Genomic DNA, 24,485 nt, shown 5'->3' on the forward strand with positions numbered 1-24,485 from the left:
GGCAGGTCTGCCGGTTTTGACTAGCAGAAGTTGCTTTTCTTAGTAGGTTACGAGAATTTAAGCAGCAGGTTAGGATAATTAGGTAAAGATTAGGGAAAGCTAAAATGCTAACAATGTCCTCGACGCGACTCGAACCGATCTAACATAAACTCAGTCAACTGGTACATCGCCTTGGTCCAACTGTAATGTCAATACCATTGTAAAGCACAATTTCTCCCCTTTCCAACAGAATAAATTGCATGACCTAAACGCTGCTAGTTTCGGCATAAATCAAGCAGGCAATGAGCCCCGTCGGGTCTTTTTAAAAATGGCGGGTGGGGAAGAGAGATGTTGTCTGGAAAAATTGCTTTTTTTTCACTCGATCTGTCCAACTTATCACCTTATCGCCTCTAAAATGTAAATAAAACACTATAAAGAGTTTATATAATGTGTCATTACATACCTATTTGAAGGTTTGTGTCGAATTTGAATCAGGTTTTTAGGGCGGTGCTAAAGTGATCTTAGAAGTAAACAGCAGCTTTGAGAATGATGATCACATGCAATGATGACGCAAAAAATGACTATGTACCCCCCTTACCCCCGCAGCTGTCCATTTCTTGTTTCTAAATGATGAGAGAAGTGCTACACCTGGTGGAGAGAGATTGTAAAACAGAAATAGTTGCTTTACACGTGCTGTACGTAACGACATGACACGTCAAGATGTAACTGAGGGTCAGTTTTTTCATCTTTTCTCCTATAACAGACCATTACCATGTCGATCAATGCTTGAATAGAAACGTAGTTCACACCCTCGATTTTGACGTCAACACAGTTGCTACAGTCCCATTAGTTTTCTTTGTAGCCTCGTTTGAATGTTGCGGTTGCGCACATTTGTACGGAATGGGGTGAGTTTACGCTACAACCAGGCCTGCCTTGAGAACAGACTTGATTTACACTAATGCGATGCTCCGCGCCAAACGGTCTGTGATGGAAGACTCGAGAAAATAAGCTGTCTGTTCTACTCAAGCTATTTTATTTTGTATTTTCGTGGAAAAGTCGTCTAAATATTTTTGAGCAGCTGTTAGGTATGTACTTATTCCATATACGTCTATATACCTACTGCAGGTTTTCTATACTAAGCTACTAATGTTAGCTATTTTGGTGTGTGCATGCAGGCTGGCTGGTAGGTGGAAGTAGCTTTATTGGGAATGTACAGGTGTAAATCCTGCAATTTCTGTTTCCTAAATATTAAAGCATTAATTTCTCATGCAAAAAAACATTGAAATGTGGTGAACTACGGTTTTGCTTGTGGGGTGCCCTTGCACCAAAGCATCACTGCTTGTTACACTACCCCGAACTCATCCTGCAATTTGGGTGACTCATTTGTTTGTGGACACCAGAGGTTTGAGAGCACGCACTCCTACTTCAAGGAATGTGCAAGAAAACTTGTCTGAGAGCCACCAGTTACTACAATCAGTGGCCAATTGTTTCCACATAGCATTGAAGTTGTCGGTGTTGTGAATTCATTTGAGGAGCAATTATAAAACAATGCCATTCAGGGAGCTGTACAGTCAAAAGGGTTCACAAAGCAAAGCACTGCAGAGGTGTCTAAAATTGTATACAAAGTAACAACATACACTAAAGGCCGAGAAAATGGTGACGGATACACATTTGGAAAGATCTCACTGATTCTGGTCACAGAATCACAGGTTCATTTAATTGTTGGGGTGTATCATTCTGTGTCGCAGGTCGATCTCGGGGTTCATTTTATACCAGATTCTCTGATTAATAATGTGTGTATTAATGAAGATAGTGAGAGTAATTATTACCCACTACCAGTTTGAAGTGTCAGATTTCTTTGTTTCCCTGCATCACTCATTGTGTTTTCCTTAAACCAGTGTAGGCATGGAGGGTCTTCAAGATGCAATTGAACACCAGTTGCCTGAGTTGGAGACCGAGATGGTGAGATCTTTGTTGGAGCATCTCAGGGCAAATGTTGGAGTGGAGAATATTAACACCCTTGAATATGTTCAGCTGGAGGACATGAAATACCATTTGACGCCAATACAGTGCCGGGAATTGCTTCAGTCCTTCAACCAAAGAGGTGAGATCTTGATCAATAAATGTAACATATTTATGTCATTCTTATGAAAAAAGGTGCTATCTAGAACCTAAAATGGTTATTTGGCTGTCCCCATTAGAGAACCTTTTGAAGATCCCTTTTTGATTCCAGGTACATGTACAGTGGGGCAAAAAAGTATTTTGTCAGCCACCAATTGTGCAAGTTCTCCCACTTAAAAAGATGAGAGAGGCCTGTAATTTTCATCATAGGTACACTTCAACTATGTAAGACAAAATGAGAAATTTTGGATTTTTAATTAATTTATTTGCAAATTATGGTGGAAAATAAGTATTTGGTCAATAACAAAAGTTTATCTCAATACTTTGTTAAATACTCTTTGTTGGCAATGACAGAGGTCAAACGTTTTCTGTAAGTCTTCACAAGGTTTTCACACACTGTTGCTGGTATTTTGGCCCATTCCTCCATGCAGATCTCCTCTAGAGCAGTGATGTTTTGGGGCTGTTGCTGGGCAACACGGACTTTCAACTCCCTCCAAAGATTTTCTATGGGGTTGAGATCTGGAGACTGGCTAGGCCACTCCAGTACCTTGAAATGCTTCTTACGACGCCACTCCTTTGTTGCCCGGGCGGTGTGTTTGGGATCATTGTCATGCTGAAAGACCCAGCCACGTTTCATCTTCAATGCCCTTGCTGATGGAAGGAGGTTTTCACTCAAAAACTCACGATACATGGCCCCATTCATTCTGTCCTTTACACGGATCAGTTGTCCTGGTCCCTTTGCAGAAAAACAGCCCCAAAGCATGATGTTTCCACCCCCATGCTTCACAGTAGGTATGGTGTTCTTTGGATGCAACTCAGCATTCTTTGTCCTCCAAACACGGCGAGTTGAGTTTTTACCAAAAAGTTATATTTTGGTTTCATCTGACCATATGACATTCTCCCAATCTCCTTCTGGATCATCCAAATGCTCTCTAGCAAACTTTAGACGGGCCTGGACATGTACTGGCTTAAGCAGGGGGACACGTCTGGCACTGCAGGATTTGAGTCCCTGGCGGCGTAGTGTGTTACTGATGGTAGGCTTTGTTACTTTCGTCCCAGCTCTCTGCAGGTCATTCACTAGGTCCCCCCGTGTGGTTCTGGGATTTTTGCTCACCGTTCTTGTGATCATTTTGACCCCACGGGGTGAGATCTTGCGTGGAGCCCCAGATTCAAGGGAGATTATCAGTGGTCTTTTATGTCTTCCATTTCCTAATAATTGCTCCCACAGTTGATTTCTTCAAACCAAGCTGCTTACCTATTGCAGATTCAGTCTTCCCAGCCTGGTGCAGGTCTACAATTTTGTTTCTGGTGTCCTTTGACAGCTATTTGGTCTTGGCCATAGTGGAGTTTGGAGTGTGACTGTTTGAGGTTGTGGACAGGTGTCTTTTATACTGATAACAAGTTCAAACAGGTGCCATTTATACAGGTAATGAGTGGAGGACAGAGGAGCCTCTTAAAGAAGTTGTTACAGGTCTGTGAGAGCCAGAAATCTTGCTTGTTTGTAGGTGACCAAATACTTATTTTCCACCATAATTTGCAAATAAATTCATAAAAAATCCTACAATGTGATTTTCTGGATTTCTTTTCTCATTTTGTCTGTCATAGTTGAAGTGTACCTATACTGAAAATTACAGGCCTCTCTCATCTTTTTAAGTGGGAGAACTTGCACAATTGGTGGCTGACTAAATACTTTTTTTGCCCCACTGTATAACCCTTTTGGTTCCAGGTAGAACTCTTCTGGGTTCCATGTAGAACCCTTTCCACAGAGGGTTCTACCTGGAACCCAAAAGGGTTCTCCTACGGGGACAGCCAAGAACCCTTTCGGGAACCCTTTTTCTAAGAGTATATGTTGGGTTTTTGCAGGTTCCTGGTTCGAATAAACCCTGAAGGAACCAAATGCACAGCGAAAGCAGGAGTGAGCTGCAAAACTGGAAAGGTCGTTCAGAGGAAGCCATTGCCAATTGGCCAAAATGTTACACGCTTTCTCACAGACCTGAAGGAGTTTGAGGGGAAAAACTACAACATGTAAGTACACAAACACACACACCTGATGATCAGAAACTCTATTTGTCAATTGTCATCTGCCTTTTTACCTAGCGAGTAATAGTAGTAGTATTGATAGTAGTAGTGATAGTAGTTGTAGTAGTAGTGTTGACAGTAGTAGTGATAGCAATAGTAGTAGTATTGATAGCAGTAGTAGTAGTATTGACAGTAGTAGTAATGATAGCAATAGTAGTAGTGATGGTAGTAGTAGTAATAGCAATCTCTCTCTATTCTTTCTATTTCCATGTTTGTCTTAGTTGACATATCAGAGCTAAGGAGGATCGGAGTTTCAAAAATTGGGGTGATACCCTGCACGCCACTGAGATTTATTCGAGACTTGTTTGCATCTCTCATTCTCTCAGAAATCCTGCCATGTGGGTTGGGTCAGCAAATGATCTGCTTGCTCCATCCCGGAGCCTGTGTTGGCTTGAGGTAGCATGCTACTCTGGCTCCAGTGTAGCCCTGCTCTCTCCTCTCTATCCATCCTTCTCTCTCAGCCCTTTCCTCTCTCGATCTCTCTCGTTTCTCTCTAAGACAGGTAGGCAAGCAGTTCTTGTTATAATTTTTTTGTAAAAATGTCTCACTGTTCAACTGTTTCCCTATTTTTCATTGATCTGTTTAGATTTTATTTTTTTCTTACATAATCCTGTATTGTCAAGAATGGCCTATTCTGATGTCTTGGTCTGTGTATGGTGAAGTACATTATTGACCAGTATTTGGCAATGTTCTTATCATTGTATCTCTCTCTCTGTCTCTCTCTCTCCCCTACTATCTGGAGATGTAAATGTTGTTCTTTGTGGTTAAAGTGCAATTCATGTGAAATTCATGTTATGAATTTGAATAAATATATATCTTTGTATACAAATAGTTTTTCTTACAATATTACATTCCAGGGAGCTGTCTTCTAAAGACAACCTGCAATGCTGCTTAGTACTGTAAAATAATTGTATATTACTGTAGGTATTTCCTTGTAAATTTACAGCATTACACTGTCACCACAATTGCCAGTTTAATACTGTAATTTTACAGGGAAAAGTTTTACAGTGTAGCTACAGTGGTGTTAAGAGTGAAATATTGTCAGATGTGAAAATAACAGTGGAGGCTGGTGGGAGGAGCTATAGGAGGACAGGTTCATTGTAATGGCTGGAATGGAATTAATGAAACGGAGTCAAACATGACCTGACCTGTTGAATTGTATTAATGCTTTCCAGAGGCTGGTGGGAGGCTCATTGTAATGGCTGGAAACCACATGTTTGACTCCGTTTCATTAATTCCATTCCAGCCATTACAATGAGCCTCCCACCAGCCTCTGGAAGTCATTAATGCAATTCAACAGGTCAGGTCAGATGTTATGCAATGTTTCAGAATGTTATTCTAGATGATAGGCACGCTTGACTGTCGATCCATAAAGCGTTGCTGAAATAACCAATGAAATTGCACTATAAACACAGCTGGAACATAGGCTGACTGGTGACTCCATGGTGAAGCATGAGTCCGTATCCAATAATCAGAAGATGATGTCCAACTTGTGTTTTTCTAGGTACTTGCTTATCCACTAGGTGGCAGTGACGATCTGCAGAGAGAAGTGCTGAAGCGCACAACTAGTAGTGATTGCAAATAGGCTGCATTTAGCGCTCAAGCTCTTGAGTTGTATAGTGCTCTGCAGCATTGGGACACAGCCTTGGAGCTATACGCCGTCTGAGCATCACTTCTACCAAAAGACAATACTGCCTTCTCAAGAAATTATTGCAAAAAGACCTGCACTAGAAGTACATTGACATTCAGGAGAGGTTTTGGAGCTGACGAGGACAACATGAATTGCTTCTGGATACACACAATTTGGATCCCGGGGTTCTTTTTCTTCTTTGGATTTCAAGGTACGGGTTGCATTCTAGTTCTTTTTTTTCAATATAATTGTGTTGCTTTAGATGACCAATCACATCATTTCTTTTCAGTTTGGAGTCAGAGGAATTCCTTTTGGGTACCTACGCCTGCTGCGCCTCTGTGCAGCTTTGATCAGCTACCTCTGGTGTCTTCTACGTCTTATTTATCCCTCGTATTTGTGACGTTCATCCTTGCCTATTTATTGCTCTCGTGACACAAATAGTGAACTTACGCACACATGGAGACACAAATAGTGAACTTACGCACACATGGAGAAGTAGGCTACACTTTACACACACGGGGGAGGGGGAGATATTGGAAAGTACTTGAAGATGACACCAATACCATTCAAACTGAATGGGGCGTGGTGGCAGTGGAGACTTCAATTGATACAGTAACCTCAATAATTATACACAAAAGTGTCTGATATTAATTTATAAAAGCCTTATTTGACAAGATAAGTCGACTGAGAATACATTTAGGCTATAGCAACGACACAAGGATATTAGAAGGGTTAAATGAACCAGGCCCATCCCTGCCTAGCTTTAGACAGCTTCTTGTGACGGTATGTGCAGTACAACATCTACACAACACCAATAGGCCTGCATTGAACAGGTTGCTGGTGTACTAAGGTCATGTCCACTAGTATATAATCCGTCTCTTTCCACAGTTATTTATGACTGGGTACATCTCTGATGCCCTCATGGCAGCATCCCACTACGAACACTAATATAGGAAATTCAAGGGTTGGCCTGCACAAGATTCAAACCCGCTACCTTGTGGTTCTGTCTTTTGGGTGTTCCTGATGATGACCAGTTACCCAAAGACCCCTGTGTGCAGACTAATTCTAAATTGGTAAATGATTTCCATTGTGACATGACTATTGAAGTAGTTTGTTAATTGTCTGATTCTAAAGGAGTTGTGTGTGCATTTATGGTGAGCTGTGAAATCCAGCACAGTAGTCAATAAACAACTCAATGGGGCTTAATTAGGAAATGGCTTTGAATGAAACCACAACCTCCAGGTCAACAACTCTAGGGGCTTCCAGCTCTAACTTATGAAATGTCTAATATATTCTATGAAATGCAAGGCATGATTCAGCCTTATCATGACAGCAGAATGTATGTTATAGACAACTGCCAGGGGATGTCGTATGAGGTCTTCCTAATATACACTAGGCCTGTTTACATGGAACCACAGCAGGAGATACACAACAAAATGTCCACTTTGATCTGTATGCTTAACCAGTCTGGCCATGTTTCACGCCTTGGGGCAATGTCACGGGTTGGTGGCCTCGATCATGTCTGGTCCTCCTCGCTGGCCCACTTTTCCTCTTCATCTAACTTTAACTTACCCTTCTTGTTCTATTAACATAATGCTCATCTGTTAAATGAATTGGTGTAGGCAAGTCAACATGTTGCTCTAAATGCCCACTGTTAATTTATCTTTGGAGATGGAGCCTCTTCTGAGTGCAGTACAGCCAACATGGTTAACTAGTAATGAAACTGTACCATAGATCACTATTGAAGTCAGGAGAATGTAAAGTATTTAGTATGGCTGCTTCATAGAGCACATGTACTGTATCTGCTCTTCATAGAGCACATGCACTATTTGGGGCTTTCATAGCACATCATATCCAGTAGTGGATTGTTCCCTTACATACTGTATGTTGAAAAAAGACATGACTTTGCAGTTGAAATAAGAGGAAGAAAACAGCAGTCTGGCTTTGTGCCTTCCATTTTCTTTCTTTGTTTTTTGGTTCATCCTTTTCTGATGGGAAGAATTAGGAACCTTGAGGTACAGAGTTGTTTAATGGTGTTGATGCTGTTAATCTTTTCTGAGGAAAAATGACTTTTGTCAATTATACAGAGATGGTATAGCAGAAATTCAGAAGGATAGCTGTGGTAATTAATTCACACTAGGCACCTGGGAGGAACACGATAGTGAAATATGCTTATTCGAAGGAAAATAGTGCCTTCCCCTCGGAAACAAGAGAACGATCCTTAAATAAAGTCAGCGGATGCTAGATTTTATAATCTGTTGAAATAAATGTCTTTCAGAATGTCAAGGGCACAGGGAATAAGCACACATTCAGAAATGAATTGGAAAGATCGAGTTAAACAGTCTAAATAATGAATGCTATTGGAGGATTTGTGTTGATGCTCTCTCTCGCCCGGCCTTTCACTGGAGTCCACATTGATCTCTCTTTGGGGACTAGTGATTTTCCTCCCCACTTTAGAGTCCACAGACTCCCCCTATTGGAACAGATACGACTGAATTGACTAGTGTGTTTTGTTGGATCTTCCTGTATTCCAACCATGTCTCTGTGGTTGGTTGTAGGCAAGATGTGGTGGGGGTTCCTCTGAGGTGAGCTGGGCTGGGGAAGGGTGTAAATATTGTGCTGTGGTCACAGGGAGGGAGGGAGAGGGAGAAGCAGAGACAGGGCCTGAGTTGGGTCTGGAATAAAAGACAATAGAGACAATCAGAGCAATACACCTTTATACTCCCCCCGCGCCACCTCGCTTTCGGCCTCTTTAATGTCCACAACGCTTCACTTCTCAGAGCCCCATCCCAGGAAAATTGCAATTATCTCTCTGTTCCCTGTGCAAGTCTTCTGGTGCCTGTGATCCTCTGGTAGTTTGGGGTGAAACGGATCGCTAACCGTAAACGTGGTGTGTTGGAGGGGCTTCTCTCCTCATCCCTTCAGGTTAGCACTACAGGGCCTTGATGTGCTCCGTATGGATGTTGTTGGTTTCCAGAGCGCAGGCACAGGAGAAGTTTCTGTGCACCTTGGAGAGGTTTGGAAATGAAAACTGCTGCATACTGGGGCTATATGCCCCCGACCTTTGGCATAAAGAGCCGTGTTGACTGCATTTAGGTCTATTACTATCGCATTTTATCGATAGCACGTGGAATTTAGCTGACCTGTCCTTCACAAAGTGAAAACATATAACACGTAACTGAATTCACAAGCAGGGCCGTAGCCAGGGTCTGAGTTTTAGTGATGCCCGGAGCGGCTGATATCTTTGCAGTTTTAAAAGCACATTTCCTACAATTCTACATGTTTTGCCATGAGTTTGACAATTTGATATCTGAGTTAGAGTGACTAACAAAATCAATTGGGGCCCCCTGGAGGTCAGAGCCCCTGGGCACGTGCCCGGTCGGTAATTCGGCCATGATTACGACAAGTTTAGATATCTGGCTAGACTAATATACCAATCTAAAAATATTTAACTAACATAGTCTAATTAAACTTTTCTACCTCTCAACAGTACGAGACCCTGACTGAAATGACAGAGGTCCGGACTTCGGTGTCCTCCTATGTAGCTACAAAGAACAATGGCAAACAAACCGTCTATTCATGGTGACAATCTAATACAATTCTGTTGAGCAGCACACCAAAGCATGTTGAAATTTCATCAGAAGGGTGAAACACATGAAAGCAACTGAAATGTTGAAACCCTAGACAAATTCTAAGAGGTTACATCAATTTCAAGCTCTCGCAAATGTTTTTAATATACTCCACCGGGGCCATCTTTGCATCTCTTTGCTGTTGATTCAAGTGATGCGTTTTTAATCAACAACCCACGTGCAAAATTCCCTATATTAGTGTAAACTCTTTTTTTTTTCAATTTGATTTTATCATAATCAATAGTAATATTTCAATAGCTGTATCTCTCTAACTGTATCTCTCTATGGAAGAATCAATCAATCACATGTATTTATAAAGCCCTTTTTTTTTACATCAGCAGTTGTCGCAAAGTGCTATACAGAAACCCAGCCTAAACCCCCAAAAGAGCAAGCAATGCAGGTGTAGAACCCTCTTCCAGTGAGAATCATAATCATAATAACGGTCATGCAAGTTGGAATCCACATATTTTGTGTTTTATCTGTTTGTTCTCTCAGGGCAAACTGACATATTCATCACGGCTGAAATAGGTGAATGGACAATCTGGACGGATGCGTAGAGGGAAGCCAAAATACACCTCTATATGCAAAAATCGAATCAATTTATCTTCATAAACAATGTTGGAATTCAGCCGATAGATACTCTAATAGAAAAATGAAATGAGGAGACTCTTATTAGTATTATTATTCCTCTGCCTTCCAGTCCCTGATATCATATTATCTCTGTTTCTGAATCTCATCTTGAAGTCCAACTTCAGAGGTTTTACTTCCTTTCATAGTGATGCAAATCCAGGATCATCTTCTTGCTTGTCTATAAGTAGTGTACCACTGTTGTAATGAAGCAAGCAGTACTCCTTCTGTGCCTGTCTTGAACAAGCCCGTCTGATCCTGATTACTGACCTCTATAACCGGCCTACTCAAACAATCCTCTGCATTTTTCATCAACCCAATGCTAAGTGCAGTTGTTTCCCAGCTCTTTGCTGTCTGGCTGGTTGAGGATGTCGTTGGTGTGTCTTACATGCACACAGTCACTTAGGTTTTATCAGGAGAAAGGACATATTTAGGGACATATTTTTCTGTTTGGTACCTGGGCTAATACAGTGCATTCGGAAAGTATTCAGACCCCTTGACTTTTTCCACATTTTGTTACATTACAGCTAACCGATAACCGATAGAGCTAACCAATAACCGATATTTAAAAATTTTGCAGCCTTTTAAGCATTCTAGTACAGTTAAATAGTTAACACACACTCATGGACGCAGAGGTCTAAGGCACTGCATCTCAGTGCAAGATGCGTCACTATAGTCCCTGGTTCGAATCCAGGCCGTATCACATCCGGCAGTGAATAGGGCGGGACACAATTGGACCAGCGTTGTCCAGGTTTGGCCGGTGTAGGCCAACATTGTAAATAAGAATTTGTTCTTAACTGACTTGCCTAGTTAAATAAAGGTTACACACACACCACACTGACCAAAAAGTTATTTTGTTGGCATTTACGTATGTCCCCATTACCAGTAAAACATAATCAAAACCTATTTTGTTCACTTACTTTCTGTGCTGTGCTGTTTCCTTGTTCATCTGTTCAGTTGTTTCATTCTCAACCAGGATTTCTCATACTATGAAACACCGTTTGGGTCTTTGTGTGTCAAATAACACTATTTGACGTGTCAATTAAGCTTGTTCACCAATCACGACCTGAACATGACTGCATGTCACATAATAATTGAACACGTTCATACATTTTTTACGTAGTTATTACACATTGATTACACAATCACTTATATTTCATATGTCACAACGATGCTGGTAAAGTTGTCTCGCACACCTAAAGTGCTGGTCATAAAAAAAAGGTATCAGTCTACTCAGTGACACCCAGAGAACATTAGCATCGGAGCTCTTACTGCGGGACTCTGAAACAACTATGTGTATTGAACACTATTCCGGAGGAAAAACAATACTGCGTGGATGTTTTGGAGTCTAATAACTCTGAGGACGTTGGGAAAAATTATCTTGGGTCAACAAATCCTTAGGTAAAACTGTACAGTGCAATATGAATGTCAATACACACATTAGACTGACTGGGGAGGGGATTTCACACAGTCACAGTCCTGCGATAAAAGCTACAACGCTAATGTTCGCGTAAACTCTTCACAGTTGTGTTCTGTAAGTGTTTCCGAGTAGACTATTACCACATTTCATTGCTTCACATTCCAACCTTGTTTACCATTATCTAGTCTAAATATGGCATGATTCCACCAATTGTAGTGACCTTCTGCATCACTTTCAAAGCGGTACTTTTATTTTGAAGGCAAACCTCAAATTCCACTATTGTGCCTAATCCTTATTGTGGCTAGCTCCACAACACATAACCCGGTCCAGTTGAGCCTCACTAGCCAGATGAAGCTAGCTGGCTGCTTATAATGTTAGCTTTGGGCAACAGGGTTAAGTAGCTGGCTAGCTATTTATTTTCATGAACTGAAGTGCAATTTCAATAGGTTAACAGCACGTGTCTACCAGTTTCTACTAGTCATTGTTTTCAGGCTGGTTGTATTGGTGCTAGCTAGGTACCAAGCTAAAGCTAGCGACCTCAGACGTTGCGATCAAACAAATAATGCTTTATTACCAATGCGGTATTGTAAACACATCGTTCGTGGCCGGTGTTTGCTTGTTTGCAGACTTTTTTGTACAGCTTTGACAGTGCTAGTGATAGTAGTGGTGGTGCTTGGCTTGCGCGTGCAAATTCAGAAAATACAACATTCAATAATAGAATTGTGTTTGACTTGTCAAATGAAAAGCTTATTTGACTATTGAAATAGTGTTATTGACTTGTCAAATAGTGTTATTTGACGTGTGTCTTTGACGTGTGTCTTTTTTGACACGCCAAGACCCAAACGGTATTCCAAACTGCATTCCAAACGGCATTCCATAGTATGTCGTGAAGCTAATAGCAATGAGGCTATTACTGTGTAACTCCCGGTAGGGCAACATGTGTACAGGTGCTCGACCAGACGGCGAAAGACAACATCACCCATGACAGAGAACTGTTAATTGTCAAGGGCAACAAATTCCATTATCTTGGCATTAATGGATTTTGCCTTTGAGTAGTCACGCTGAAATTTTCTTACTCTTTCAAATGATTGCTCGACTTGTTGACTGTTCGATCCACACAGCAGGCATTGTGGGCTAGTTTAGGAATGCTGTGTTGCACGTGTAGCGTAAAATTGTACGTGGCGTCATGACGTCATGTACCTACGTTATATAGGCATGCATGACAGCTTTGACATCGGTTTTGCACATCGGCGTTGAATTAGACATCGGGCCGATACCAATTTCGGCATTTTTATCTAATATCGGCCAATCCCGATATGTTCACTGATATATCGTGCATCCCTAGTTTCAGCCTTATTCTAAAATGTATTAAATAATTTTTCCCCCTCATGAATCTACACACAATACCCAATAATGACAAAGAAAAACTGATTTTCATAAATTTTTGCAAATACTTATTTACATAAGTATTCGGACCCTTTGCTATGAGACTCGAAATTGAGCTCAGGTGCACCCTGTTTCCATTGATTATCCTTGATGTTTCTACAACCGGATTGGAGTCCACCTGTGATAAATTCACTTAATTGGACATGATTTGGAAAAGCATACACCTGTCCCACAGTTAACAATACAGGACAGAGCAAAAACCAAGCCATGAAGTCGAAGGAATTGTCCGTAGAGCTTTGAGACAGGATTGTGTCGAGGCACAGATCTGGAGAAGGGTACTAAAACATTTCTCCAGCATTGAGAACACAGTGGCCTCCATAATTCTTAAATGGAAGAAGTTTGGAACCACCAAGGCTCTTCCTAGAACTGGCCACCCGGCCAAAATGAGCAATCGGGGGAGAAGGGCCTTGGTCAAGAAACCCGATGGTCACTGGCAGAGTTCCAGAATTCCTCTGTGGAGATGGGAGAACCTTCCAGAAGGAGAACCTTGCAGAACTCCACCAATCAGGCCTTTATGGTAGAGTGGCCAGACGGAAGCCACTCCTCAGTCAAAAGCACATGACAGCCCGCTTGGAGTTTGCCAAAAGGCACCTAAAGGACTCTGATCATGAGAAACCAGATTATCTGGACTGATGAAACCAAGATTGAACTCTTTGGCCTGAATGCCAAGCATCACGTCTGAAGGAAACCTGGCAGCATCCCTATGGTGAAGCATGTTAGTGGCAGCATCATGCTGTGGGGATGTTTTTCAGCGACAGGGACTTCGAGACTTGTCAGGATCAAGCGAAAGATGAATGGAGAAAATACAGAGAGATTTTTTATGAATACCTGCTCCAGAGCGATCGGGACCTCAGACTGGGGCGAAGGTTCACCTTCAAACAGGACAATGACCCTAAGCACATAGCCAAGACAACACAGGAGTAGCTTCGGGACAAGTCTCTGAATGTCCTTGAGTGGCCCAGCAAGAGCCTGGACTTGAACCCGATCTAACATCTCTGGAGAGACCTGAAAATAGCTATGCAGTGACGCCATCGAACCAGACAGAGCTTGAGAGGATCTGCAGAGAAGAATGGTAGCAATTCCCCTAATACAGGTGTGCCAATCTTGTAGCATCATACCTAAGAAGACATGAGACAAATTGAACACTGTAATCGCTGCCAAAGGTGCTTCAACAAAATACTGAGTAAAGGGCCTGAATACTTATGTGAATGTGATATTTAATTTTTTATTTGTAATACATATACAAACATTTCTCAACCTGTTTTTGCTTTGTCATTATGTGGTACTGTGTGTAGATTGATGAGGATAAAAAATTAAAAAAAATAAAATAAAAAACATTTTAGAATAAGGCTGTAACGTAACAAAATGTGAGACCTGAATACTTTCCAAAGGCACTGTACGTAACTCTTTCTCAGCCTTTGTTTTCCCAGTTCTCTCCACAACACCTGGCATATGTAATAGTGTGCTTCAGTGACTCCAGAATAGACTCAGAAACATCTTTCATCTGTCAAGTTCCAGCTCACTACCAGAGTATAGTCTGAACAACGTTAAGGTATCAAAACACTCTTTCAACGGATGACTTAAAACACAGCTTGTTTCCCGGACCACATACTCCATTTTGTCTCTTTATAATGGTTGACAAACACTTCCTTGGCTCCATTTCTTGAGTTTCAAGCCTTCTGGTTTCATCTTTGCCTTACTGGCAGATGCACATCTCCAGCATTCCCTGAAGACAGTGATCTGTTTTTTTTTCTTCCCAGCGACAAGAGGTGATCATTCAAACTGTATTGATTCTGGCACTCTAAAGCGGTTTTATCCACATGTGGCTAGGAAATGTCAGGTAATAATTGTTATTAATCTCTCTAGATTATAAATGATACAAATGTCTCAAGAAATGTTAGGATGTAGTGAACCTTGCAGGAAAGCGATTTGTCTCATGTTTCATTTAATATCCACCGCCATCCTTCTTCTCTGGAATCCAGACCCTTACCTGTTTTCCCAAAGCTCCGTAATTAAGATTGACTGTATAATTGTGAATGGATTCGTTTCACACCGTGGTTTCCCTCGTTATACACTATAAGAAACAACCACTGACAGACAGACAGTGCTGTCTTGGTGAGGGTTCTGTTTACAAAATTTAGGCTCTGAGCTTTAGAGAGTTGTTATGAACCTGAGGCTTTTAGTTTCAGTTCTGTTTCCAGTCTTTCCACCAGCCAGTTGGTTTGACGTGCAACAGGGAGGGTTTTCTATTTTCTTGTTTATCGGGTTGCCAAACCTATCCTCCAGAGGTTTCAGATTTAATTAGAGGAAATAACACTTTGTAATTTTCATTAGTACATTTTCCACTTTGAGTTCAGTTGTAGAAAAAATAGTTGTAAGCTCTGTTTTCCTCAAACTTAATCTTGTTACCAGTCCGATAATGAATCACCACATCCCTAATGGACTAATGGAATTAGATCACTATTGCATAGAGAAACGTGGGACACCGACTGCCATTGCAAAGGTACCTGGGCTGTGGTAAACTGGTCCACACATTGGAATGCGAGAGACATTAAAAATGGATCTCTCAGAAAGAAGTCATGTGACGTCTAAACGTCAGTACCTGTATACAAGTCTGAGTTAAGAAGATATTTATGTCTGCCTTTATTTTTGAGTGTGCCAACTTATTTACCGGGTATTAGTCCTTTTTGTAAAGTTTTTCTTGGGTAAGCTCTATCACTGGATGATTGTCATTGTTGTTGACCACCCCTGCTATGATTACCCAAATATCTCTAGGTACTAAACAGCACCTGTAATGGCATTTCATTCTGATCATACCTCTTTTTTTGTCCAGGTGATGATTGATAGGGTATCAATTAATGTAATGACGTTATTTGTCATAGCAATTAGTCTCCCCGTAAACCCTTTGTGAGGTTGCCAAAGATGTATCTTCAGTGAATTAGCAATGGTAAGGAGTGAAGAGAATAGCTGGTTTAGATGTACATACGTGTGTGTGTGTGTGTGTGTGTGTGTTTGTGTGTGTGTGTGTCTGTGTGTGTGTGTGTGTGTCTGTGTGTGTTTGCCAGTGCTACATCAACACACATTTGGGAAATCATTAGCTACTCCTGCAGCAACAGGAATATCTAGAAAGTATGACTTTTAGATATCTTCAGTCTTCCAAACAGGGAGGTTTATCAAAGTAGCACCATATGAGGTAACCTGACAACAGAGCAGTACATCTGAGAAGGATCCAGAACATGTGAGCTTTAATACTGTATAAACACATTTTGTAGAGTACTGTTGTTAAAGCGCTGAAGGACAGACATTCTTCTTCTGGCAAGAATTATGGGGTGTTCATCTTTCTTTCTTTCTTTCTTTCTTTCTTTCTTTCTTTCTTTCTTTCTATGCTGACACGGTGATCCTGTTAAGAATTATGCCGCCGGTGTGTGTCATTTGCATTTGGCAGTCTGTTCTTAATTTCTTCATTATGACAGCCACTAATAACACATTTGATGTTTATTAAAGTTCCCAGGCATGACTGCTTCGGTCCTGCTCGTGCTCATTCCTGTGGGGAGTGGGAGCAGAGAGCTGGCAGCAGCAACACGGGAGGAATCCTTGATTTAATTTATTTTACTTTTTTTTTGGTAATACATACATAAGGGCGGCAGGTAGCCTTGTGGTTAGAGCGTTGGACTAGTAACCGAAAGGTTGCAAGATTGAATCCCCAAGCTGACAAGGTAAAAGAACATGTGTTGTTCTCCCCCTGAACAAGGCAGTTAACCCACTGTTCCTAGGCTGTCATTGAACATAATAATTTGTTCTTAACTGACTTACCTAGTTAAATAAAGAAATGGTGCTCCAGCTGGTGACGCCTCCACATACAATTTAAGAAAATCATCAAGGATAACGCTCAAAAGCTTATTTCAATTGTGGTCCTTTTGAAGAGGGAAATGGGAATGCAACAAGGTTAGGCGACAATAGTAGTGGCGACAGACAAAATTGTTTTTTTTGATTCGCAGACACCCCTTACATTTCCAGAAATCATTTATTTTTTGTCACCATGAGCCAGTATGATTTTAGTCTTGAATAGTTGACTTACTTGTTTATGTGAAACTCTCAATAGCAGCCTCCCTATGTGACACTAACAAACCCTGGGCTTTAAAATGTTAATCAGCATGAGAATCAGGGACTAATGCGACTCCATGGTCTTTAATCAGAACTTTGTCACTTTACAGCCAAATTACCATGTTTTTCCCGGGAAGCATTCATTTGACTGTAGAGATTTGAAATGGTACATTGTCAGATTATGAATATGGCTGCAAGCAGCGATGACAGCCACCAGTCGATCTGCTTTAATATGAGAATTCTGTATCATATTACATTCAATCATGATGATCCATGATTCCAATATACTGCAGTATTGGATCCTGTTGTCAGAAGCTTTTGTTACCCTTTTAGTGGCATCATAGCCCAAAATATGTTTATCTACTGGTCTGTGTTTTGTATGGTCACACAGGTTTGACTGATATACAGTGTTATATTGGGTTGGATGACTTTCAGTTCGATTCCAGTGCTATTTGGTTTAAATCCGATGAAATCAGAGCCCGGAGAATAAATATACAGTATCAGTCAAAAGTTTGGAAACACCTACACATTCAAAGGTTATTCTTTATTTTTACTATTTTCAACATTGTAGAACAATAGTGAAGACATCAAAACTATGAAATAACACATATGGAATCATGTAGTAACCAAAAAAGTGTTAAACAAATCAAAATATATTTTAGATGTTAGAATCCTCAAAGTAGCCCCCCTTTGCCTTGATGACAGCCTTGCACACTCTTGGAATTCTTTGTGCACACTTCTGGCATCCAGCTGTGCCATGGAATCTCTTCTTGAATATTTTGAAATCTATATGGCTCTCTGACATTTTGCGGTTGCTTGAGGTCTAGAGTTAGAAATGTAACACTTTAGAGTACTTAAGCATTGAATACATAGCAAATTGGGGGATTTTCACAGCTACAGTAGCAGGGCTATGAAGAGTCTATTATCCTGCTCATGGAAACATTGAGCAGGTCAATCATGGAAACATTGTTCGCATGATGGGCTACACCTGCTACAGTACTGCATTACTACTGTACACCTCTGAAAACCTGTTTTCAAAATGCTTCCAGGTGTCCATCACTACTGTAAATAAAAACACAGCATCTTGTTTAAATCTTGTTTACATTCTTTATTGTAACCACAATGTCACAAATAATTTGTATCTACCTTTCCAATTACTTTTAGAGTTTGTGATTTACAAATGTGCGCTGAGAGAAAATATAATATTAATAATAATCATCACTTTGTAAATAAGGATGCATTATGAAAGGAAAATGTCATGCGCAAAGAGACTGTGGTCATATTTTTCCTTTTAAAGACAATAACAGGAATGGAAAATCGCGTGTCAATTCATAAACCATGTGCCATCGAACATCTCTTCCCAACTATTTTGCAATCTATATGGCTCTCCCCCAATAATTACATTTAGAGGATTGGAGGATTTTAAATTAATATCACAGGGAATTTTTCACGAGGGCAAAAAAATGACATGTGCAAGAGACGGTGGTAAATTATTTTCCCTATTAGAGACTATTAAACAGAGACATTCAATGACATAATCAAGAAATATGCTGGACCCTATGTCAGAGAGGTGTTTTGGGGACCATATCGTGTCAATTGTCCTGCTAATAACCCTTGTGAAAAACAATTGTTTGAAAACATTAACGATATTTTTGAGATTATTTTGTTTTCAAATAATCAAAAATGATTGACTGTACTAGAGAATTTTAAACATTTTTTGTAAGAACATATTATATGGGATTGATTTTAAGAAATGTATCTAAATTAATTTGATTAATATTATGGTTTTTCTATTTCGAGAAAAACGAAAAATGAAAAACCAAACCCTCATATGGCACTGTACCACATGTCCTTTCTTTAACTAGGCATGTCAGTTAAGAACCTTCAATAGTCTTTCAATATTTCTGTAATTCAGTGATATTTATTCCCATAGTAATTCGTTATGGATCCATATGGTAAATAACATGCGCAAGAGACGGTGGTAATATTTTTCCTTTTAGTGACTATAATACATGGTGTACAGGTCAGGATAACCAAATCATGTCTTTATTAAAGACTATCAGAAAGAATGTTGGTACCATGAGTAAGTGAGTCAGTCAACTTTATGTAGGTGCCGAGGCTATATGACTGCGCCACCAACTTGATTATTTAGCAGACATCACTTGCTTATATTCAGTCAACGAAACGTTGTCTTAGAATAAAAACCTTAGTGTAACAACAGTTTTAGTAAGTAAAACTGACGACTAGAAACAAAAAAATGATGTGTTTTTTCCGGATGTGCGCGTGCAGGACAGAGGAATAGCAATTCTTACACTATTGTTCTAAATTCAATCACCTACTTCATCCTCGTCATTCATTTTATTGAAATTCAATTTTGAAGTCAGTTTCTATTTGGTTTATGTCACCCATTCATTGTCAGAGACACATTAGCACCTTGGGACCCAAAAGCATAATCAGTACTCTAACTCTCCCTTGCGCTGGTCTGGAGAATGAAGCAGTGACACAGGAAACCTTACTAAACCACAAATTACCTCTAAATCCCGCAGCATAACCTCAAAACGTTTAGTTGAGCAACCACTGTAGGGTGTAATCATTAGTCTAACAGTTGCATACGAGAGTTTCTATGGGACAGAAACAGGTACGTTTATGACGATTTTGTTCCGTTTGAGAAACCGAATCGGCGGAATTAATACACACCTGACTACATGTAAAAACAGCTCACTTTCATAGCAGCCACACTATACTCCTTCTCGCATCTATGCGCTCTCCTTCTCTAACGTTTTCCCTTTGCTTGTGGACTTCAATGATCAACACATCATCTGTATGTGACCAGGCGAAAAAACCTTTCCAAGCCAAACCATATCATAATCGCTACACACAGCCTACGCCGTTGTCACCATATTAGCTAAAGTAACACCATAGTCAACATAGCTAATATAACTAATGCATTAGTAAACCCGCTACAATCATGCAGTAATGTTACAGTGTTCAGTCAGTAAGCAGTTTAGCACTTACACCGGCGGGTGAGTAATTCAATAAAACCAAAAGCTTATCTTGACTTGGAAGAGTTCCAGTGTTGCGTTGCCAGCTAGCTAACAAAGCATTCCTCTGTTTGTGAAGGATGTTTGAGTAGGCTAAACTAGCTAGCTGCATTTGCTAGCTAAGCAAGTGAAACTGAAAGTCTCTCACTCTCTCTCTCTTGCTTCTCCTTCATTTTGGAAGAAATTAATTTGTTCAAAACTATTGTATTTCTCTCTCTTTGAGTCAACTAGCTGTAGCTAACTGTAGGCCATATCAAGTGGGCTTTTATATAAAGACTGGTTGGTGTTATGTAAGACATAGAAAACACTCTATAGTACTAATACAGTATACAAGTACACATAGTATAGTCCACATAAGAAAATACTATGATTTGCTAAAGGTATACCGACTATAATAGTCTTTCCTCAGCTGCAAATACTTTCAGTTGTTTGTCTGTACGTTTTTCTTTGCGAGTGAGCACTTCCTTTACGTGTGTGTTTCTGGGTGTGGCAATCTGTGGGATTGCATCCACTGTCACCATTACCATAAAAAATGCATGACAGTAAATTTGGACATGAAAGAGGGCAACTGTTTTAAGCCTGTCAGGATGCTTACTTAGGAGGCCATGTCAAATCAAAGTTTATTTGTCACTGCACCGGATACAATGGGTGTAGACTTTGCAGTGAAATGCTTACTTACAGGCTCTAACCAACAGTGCAAAAAAGGTATTAGGTGAACAATAGGTAGGTAAAGAAATAAAAACAACAGTAAAAAGACAGTGAAAAATAACAGTAGCGAGGCTATATACAGTAGCGAGGCTATATACAGGCACCGGTTAGTCGGGATGATTGAGGTAGTATGTACAAATGTAACATCCTGTAATGTAAACACAACAGCGTTCACAGAAAGAACCCAAAATTAATTTAGACAAATCCAAATAGAGCTCTTATATGACTAAAGAGATTGTAAAACATTGTAGTTTTATTAAACAGTACTACCCACAAATAGATAGGGCCAGGAGTTTAGTTTTATCCAAGACTTGATAAGACCAGGAGCTTACTGAATGTAGGACCTGACTAGGAACATTTCCTGGTCTGGCCACTTAGTCAGGAAAAACTCCTGGCCCAAACTATAATATGAAGATGTTTAATTACGAGTTTAGAGCGGTAGTGTGGTGCACTTCTCACTATATGGCGGTCCTACTAATTGGAATCCCAGCTGTTGTTGCCCAGGTATCTATAGTAACGCTTGCATCAACACCATTGATAATGACTATACTAATATTGTAGCCAGCAAAGGTCATTAGTCATTAGTCATGGTTAGTACTGGTGTAACATAGGATGCTGAGGGATAAAAGGAACTTTGTAGGAATCTGTATGTGTGGGTGTGAGTTGACCAGATGTGCCCTGTGGATTCAGGCTTGGGTGTAGCTTGCTCTGTTGGTAAGATAGCATGATATCACAAAATATTTATTTAATTGTCCATGCCTCAACCTTTTAAACTTGACTAAGCTCTGTCAGCCCCTCTGTGGAGTAAATTTGCACTGCATGCTCGCTTCATACGTTCCTATCATTAAATTATGAAAAGATGAGGTCTTCATTTGTTGTTTAGTCAGAGTAATTTAGCACTCCTAAATTGCCTTTTGTCTTGGATAGATTCAAAACATGAGCTGCATGTAATGGAAGATCATAACAGTAGAACATTACACTCTTTCATCCCACTGACTGTCTGTCTCACTCTGTCTGACTCTGTCTCATCAGACTGTGGCGTGGTGTAGCATCTGAGTGTGTGAAGAAACACAACTGGCCTAGTGGTTACGCTTCGACCATACTTGCTGGAAAGGATAAAATGAGATAAAATATCCAAGCCAGCACAGTATGGTTCGGGTCGGCCCTATTGTGTGAATCAGTCATAGCTTTTCTGCTGTGGAGGTGGAACTCAATGGTTCGTCCTCAAGAGGCTAATGGAAGAAATGTTCTTAGATCATATTACCAGGCTAGAAAACAACTTGTCCTCATTGCCAGTATGCTTCAGCTAGGTTTTCATGTTTGTGGCTGTGGCAGCGTATGGTCTCTTGAGAAAAGAGTCAATTAACCTGATAGCTGACAACTTAAGGTTTATAATAACAAAGACAGTGTGTCATGGACCACATTGAAAGGTTCTCAAATTGAAGTGACTGTATATTTTTCCATTTATCAAGAGGTTGTGTTTATTTACTTGCTCGGTAATGAAATGTATTGACTTGAATTGGAATGAATTCATGTCCATTTAGAATCTCATTATTTCACTTGAAAGGTTTTTCCCCCGTATCACCTTTCAGTGCACAATTTAAAGGACTTGTGTTCAGCTCTGCAAGAAGCATGAGCGTCACTTGACTTTACTAATGTTTCCGATCCAGTGTTTCACATTCCTACGTCCCGGTGATTGCTTGAGTATGGCTCTGATTAAAAGGGATAGGACTCTTTTACTGAGTTGTGTTTGAGGGTGCAACACTTAAACCGGCTACGCGTGCACCATCATGCGCAAATTGATTTTGTCCCCCAAACACTAAATGCAATCATGACACGCATGTTGAAATATCAAAACAAACTCTGAGCCAATTAAATTAATTTGGGGACAGGTCGAAAAGCATTAAACATTTATGGCAATTTAACTATCTAGATTGCACACGACGCGAGCAGTGTGGTTCAGCATATAAGTTAAGCAACTGATATACTTGATAGTTTGTTGAAGTGTTTTGGGGTTAAAGTGATTTAAATTGTTGATTCCGTATTGGCAGAACAGATGCCCTTACCTAGGGCACCTTCATTCTACGGCTTACATTTGAATAAATTATGAATATTACTCGGCTGGATATTTACCAAAGCAATTAGGGTGAGTACCTTGCTCCTGGGCACAACAGGAGGGTCCCACCTGGGCATGTGATCAGCAGCCTTCTGATCACACAGCTCATTACCTCTATCAGCGCCTCACACCACTGCTGGCACACCACCGCTGGCACGGCACACACACACACACACACTCACAAGCAAATCAATAAAAATCTTCAATAATGTTGCTCATTTTCATCTCACCTCATACTCACCTTTGAGGGTGAGTGATTGTGTTAAGTTCTGAAGAAACAGCATCTATCTCAAAATAGAGATTCAGTGGGTGGCACACACCACTAGTTCGTTTTTTTGCCGCTGTCAACTCTAGCCAACCACACAACCCACTATAATTGGGTCAATGACGTGACGTGCATATTTTGGTGTCCGAATGAAATATATTTTTAAAAAATCAACAACCAATTTTACACATTTTATGTTATGTAACTATGCCCTTTCTCTTTTATTGAGTCCTACGTGAGTTTGTGGTTAAATGTGAGGGGAAAAATCGGTCACTTTCGGTGTTCTAAATTTCCAAAAAGTAATTTAGAGCGACTGTCCGAAGACAAATGCAATCTATTTAAATGTCAAGTCATAACAAAAATTATTCTGGCATTTTGTCAAATGTCTATTGCACTATACGTCTGTGTGGGTAAGACCGTTTAGACAGAAATTTTTTAAATACTTTAAATACCGGAAAAATAGCCTTCATGATTATAATTCGGTGTGCGACCAATTTAAAGTCACCATTTTGGATCAAATCACATGATGGTACTCATGTGACAGGATGTGACATCATTAAGATGCCTGCGAGATACCCTTTGGTTAAGAGTAAAGGTTAGCAAGTCTCTCGTAAACGTTTGATAAGTTTACATTTCCCCTTCCTGCCAGGTTTTACCCCAAAAATCTGATCATTCAGACAGCTAAAAAACACTAAAAAATGTTGAATTGTCTGAAAAGCTTATATTTTATTGCGATACTCAAGATACATACTTGATGTCAAAGTCAAATGTTCACAACAAGCAATTGCCTCTAGAACATAACACGTTGTATCCAACGGAGTCACCAGAAATGGTTGTACTGGATGATGTCAATATGTTTGTATTTATATGAAGTTATCTATTCATCTATATATATTTTTTTTATTGTACACACAAACAAATCCGATTATCTACTTTTTATTTTTAATTTTTTAATTTTAATTTAACCCCCTTTTTCTCCCCAATTTCGTGGTATCCAATTGTTAGTAGTCACTATCTTGTCTCATCGCTACAACTCCCGTACTGGCTCGGGAGAGACAAAGGTCGAAAGCCATGCATCCTCCGAAACCCAACCAAGCCGCACTGCTTCTTAACACAGCGTGCATCCAACCCAGAAGCCAGCCGCCCCAATGTGTCGGAAGGAACACCGTGCACCTGACGACCTGGTCAGCGTGCACTGTGCCCAGCCCGCCACAGGATTCGCTAGTGCAAGATGAGACAAGGATATCCCTACCGGCCAAACCCTCCCTAACCTGGACAACGCTAGGCCAATTGTGCGTCGCCCCATGGACCTCCCGGTCA

At 40.4% G+C, this 24,485-nt stretch overlaps 1 protein-coding gene and 1 long non-coding RNA gene across 3 annotated transcripts in view; both read left to right on the forward strand.

The window, feature by feature from the left end:
- Nucleotides 1-751: 751 nt before the first annotated feature.
- Nucleotides 752-5,002, forward strand: LOC118944743. 2 transcript variants are annotated; one of them, XR_005040046.1, is made up of 4 exons: nucleotides 752-1,064; nucleotides 1,878-2,083; nucleotides 3,964-4,125; nucleotides 4,401-5,002. It is a non-coding gene; the product is annotated as an uncharacterized LOC118944743 (long non-coding RNA). The 2 variants fall into 2 exon arrangements; XR_005040045.1 differs by having other exon boundaries at nucleotides 757-1,064; nucleotides 4,506-5,002.
- A 796-nt stretch (nucleotides 5,003-5,798) lies between these two features.
- LOC110507545 (limbic system associated membrane protein) overlaps nucleotides 5,799-24,485 on the forward strand; it is a 1,153,754-nt gene continuing 1,135,067 nt past the window's right edge. Inside the window, exon 1 of the mRNA XM_021587598.2 lies at nucleotides 5,799-6,020. Within this exon, the coding sequence (XP_021443273.1) occupies nucleotides 5,957-6,020 (64 nt within the window). The 5' untranslated portion in view covers nucleotides 5,799-5,956. The remainder of the gene's footprint in view (nucleotides 6,021-24,485) is intronic.

This window comes from Oncorhynchus mykiss, chromosome 27, assembly GCF_013265735.2.
Source record: "Oncorhynchus mykiss isolate Arlee chromosome 27, USDA_OmykA_1.1, whole genome shotgun sequence".
Classification (NCBI taxonomy): Eukaryota; Metazoa; Chordata; class Actinopteri; order Salmoniformes; family Salmonidae; genus Oncorhynchus; species Oncorhynchus mykiss.